Source organism: Corvus brachyrhynchos, unplaced genomic scaffold (assembly GCF_000691975.1).
Source record: "Corvus brachyrhynchos isolate BGI_N302 unplaced genomic scaffold, ASM69197v1 scaffold101, whole genome shotgun sequence".
Taxonomy (NCBI): domain Eukaryota; kingdom Metazoa; phylum Chordata; class Aves; order Passeriformes; family Corvidae; genus Corvus; species Corvus brachyrhynchos.
Genome location: NW_008237239.1, coordinates 9,653,449 through 9,656,284, shown reverse-complemented (window position 1 = coordinate 9,656,284; position 2,836 = coordinate 9,653,449). Strand labels below are relative to the sequence as shown.

The following is a 2,836-nucleotide window of genomic DNA, read 5'->3' as shown; positions in this document are numbered from 1 at the left end:
GGCCCCGGGTCGCGGTATCCCCGCCGCCCGCTCTCGCTCCTCGCGGTAGCGGCACGAAGCCACCGCGCCGCCGCCACACGAGGCGAAGCCCTTGCTCCGTGAAAAGCTGGGGTTTTGGTGTAATCAGAATGTCTGCCCAGGCATTTCCACGTTGCCGTCCCTACGCTGGAAGCTGCACCCAGTAACGCGTTCTCCGGGAGCACCACCGCCTCGGGCTAGACAGGCCCGTCCCTACAGACATTGGTCAGACACGTTTCAGCCAGATGCCGCTTAGGTTACACAAACAGTTGAGAGACTGTCTGCCCGGAGCAGCTCCCCATCTAATAATGAGCCTATTTGCCATTGTCCTTCTACAGTGAATAGAGACTCCTAGACAAAACCACATAGAAATTTTCATTTGGAAGAATTCTAAGAAAACCTTTAATTTTTTTTTTTTTACCAATATTTATGAGAGTAATTCCAACACTACCAGAATACATACAGTACTCTACAACACTGCTTTATAGCCAAGTATGCAAAGAACACTCTCTTTTAAAAAAGTTTGCAGTAATAGCAGGAAGAGGTTATAACCAGGCCCTCAGCCTAACTCATTTTCACTGAAAAAAGGCTGTCACTCCTTCAAGTATCAGCAAAAAAAACCAACCCAGAACAGTTCCTACAAGTGACCACATGGGGCAGTCCAGTCACAGACAACAGCTTTACTGCCTCGAGTCCTCTGCAAACAGGGAGAGGGGTCCCTGCTTGCAGGAGATGATGCTCAAGTATCAGTTTTGCTAGTCCAAGAAACTTACAAATAGACGTTGCTCTAAAATCCCTGCTTGATACCTTACTCTCCAGAACACACCTAAGTAAAAATACCACATACAAGAGAAATTGAGAAATAGCATTAAAGGAAAAAAGGAAAGCTTATACTTTCCCCCTATCAATGTGTTGTGAATAAAAGGTACTTCATTAAAGCATTGAAAACACTAGGTTTTACCTTAACATGTTCAGAATATGCATGCATAGCAGTCACCCTTCCAACAAACATTGTCACTAAAAGCCAGAGGAGCCCTTCACCCTAAATTTTAAGAGATGCTGGGGTGGGGCTAATAAGCTCCGCTGGAGCCTTCATTTTGCAGGGTGGCAATGAGCAAGAAAGCATGTGGGTGTGGTAGGTTAACAGGTGGTGAGCTATTTGAGGAGGAAAAACAGAGAAGAAGAAACCGATTTTGGTTTTCCTTGTTTAACAAAAAGACTAACAACAAGTCTTGCTTATGATACCATTTTCTGTGAGGCATTTGTCATGGAAGTAATTGCCCGGCAGTAGCAGCACACTTTTAGAGGACTATGGATTTGTATGCTAGAGGGTAGATAAAACAATGTGCTCTGCTAGAGACACTTTCTGTACAAATTGAAAAGCACATAGAATTCTGAACTTTCTAAAATTCATTCTTAGATCACAGAATCATTTTTCATTTAGGTCAAAAAGATCTCCAAGATCACTGAGTCCAACCATTGATCACCACCTTCTCAATTACGCCAAGGCACTAAGTGCCACGTCCAGTCTTTTCTTGAACTCCTCCAGGGCTGGTGACTATGACACCTCCCTGGGCAGCCACTTCCAAAGCCAAACCATCTTTTCAGTGAAAAAATTCTTTCTGATATTCAACCTGAACCTCCCCTGGTGCAGCTCGAGGCTATGTTCTCTTGTCACTAGTTGCCAGGGTGGAGAGGCCAATCTGCATCTTGCTACAACATCTTTTCAGACAGTTACATTACTTCTGAAGCTAGCAGGTCCCTACCAAGTAGGAACCATGCTGGTACTTGCCTGATGTAGTAAACATTTATTTTTTCTTTCATTCTCTTGGTTATTTATATCAAATTAATACATTTTTTAAAATATTGGCTCATGTATAACTAGTGAGGTGGATTGTTGGGATTTTTTTTTTTTAGTGAAATGAATGAGGATAACCAGACAAATGCATCAGGAGCAAAGATTCACTATTGTCTGGTAATGTCAAGAAACCTGATGCCACTTGACCTGTTTGATCCAGTGTATATATATACACATGCAAGTCTATATCCTTGCTTTAATTCATCAGATATCAAGAATCCCAAGCATCTATAATTTATTGTAAGGACAGTATTCAACTGAGATTTTGGTTGGTTTGATGTTTTTAATTACTTGCTGTTTGATCGGTTGCAAGAATTTTCTCTAGAAAGTGAAGGGAATTTAAATCCTATAATATATCCATGATTGGTGATTTTTAAAAAGATCAAATCTATGGATTTTTTTCTGTTTAAGAACCCCTCCTCTGTGATACATCCCCGGCTAATAACTACCTAGGCATTTAATATAAGAATACTTGGAAGCGATCACGCATCAGGTGTAAATATTAGATGACAGCAATATTATTTTTTCCTTAAAATTGTATTTCTCTGATATCACAGAATCAATTAGGTTGGAAAAGACCTCTGAGGTCAAGTCAAAGTGTTGACCGAACACCACCATGTCAATTAAACCATGGCACGGAGTGCCATGCCCAGTCTTTAACACCTCCAGGGACAGCGACCCCACCACCTCCCTGGGCAGCCCATTCCAATGCCCAATCACTCTTTCTGTGCAGGAATTCCTCCCAATGTCCATCCTAAAGCTCCCCTAGTGCAGCTTTAGATTACGTCCTCTTGTCCTATCGCTGGTTGCCTGGGAGAAGAGGCCCGCCCCCATGTTGCTATAAGCTTCTCTCAGGCAGTTGTGGAGAGAGATAATGTCGCCCCGAGCCTCCTTTCTCTGCAGGCAAAATCCCCCCACTCCCTCAGCCGCTCCTCACAGGACTCATTCGTTTTCCAGACT

The 2,836-nt window shown here is 43.0% G+C and overlaps 2 protein-coding genes across 2 annotated transcripts in view; one reads left to right on the top strand and one right to left on the bottom strand.

Annotated features, from left to right (window-relative positions):
- EVI5 (ecotropic viral integration site 5) overlaps positions 1–2,830 on the bottom strand; it is a 78,061-nt gene extending 75,231 nt beyond the window's left edge. Inside the window, exon 1 of the mRNA XM_017729903.1 lies at positions 2,814–2,830. Coding sequence (XP_017585392.1) covers positions 2,814–2,822 — 9 coding nt within the window. The 5' untranslated portion in view covers positions 2,823–2,830. The remainder of the gene's footprint in view (positions 1–2,813) is intronic.
- Positions 1–2,836, top strand: part of RPL5 (ribosomal protein L5) — a 13,238-nt gene that overhangs the window by 3,810 nt on the left and 6,592 nt on the right. Inside the window, exon 2 of the mRNA XM_017729907.1 lies at positions 2,356–2,359. Within this exon, the coding sequence (XP_017585396.1) occupies positions 2,358–2,359 (2 nt within the window). The 5' untranslated portion in view covers positions 2,356–2,357. The remainder of the gene's footprint in view (positions 1–2,355; positions 2,360–2,836) is intronic.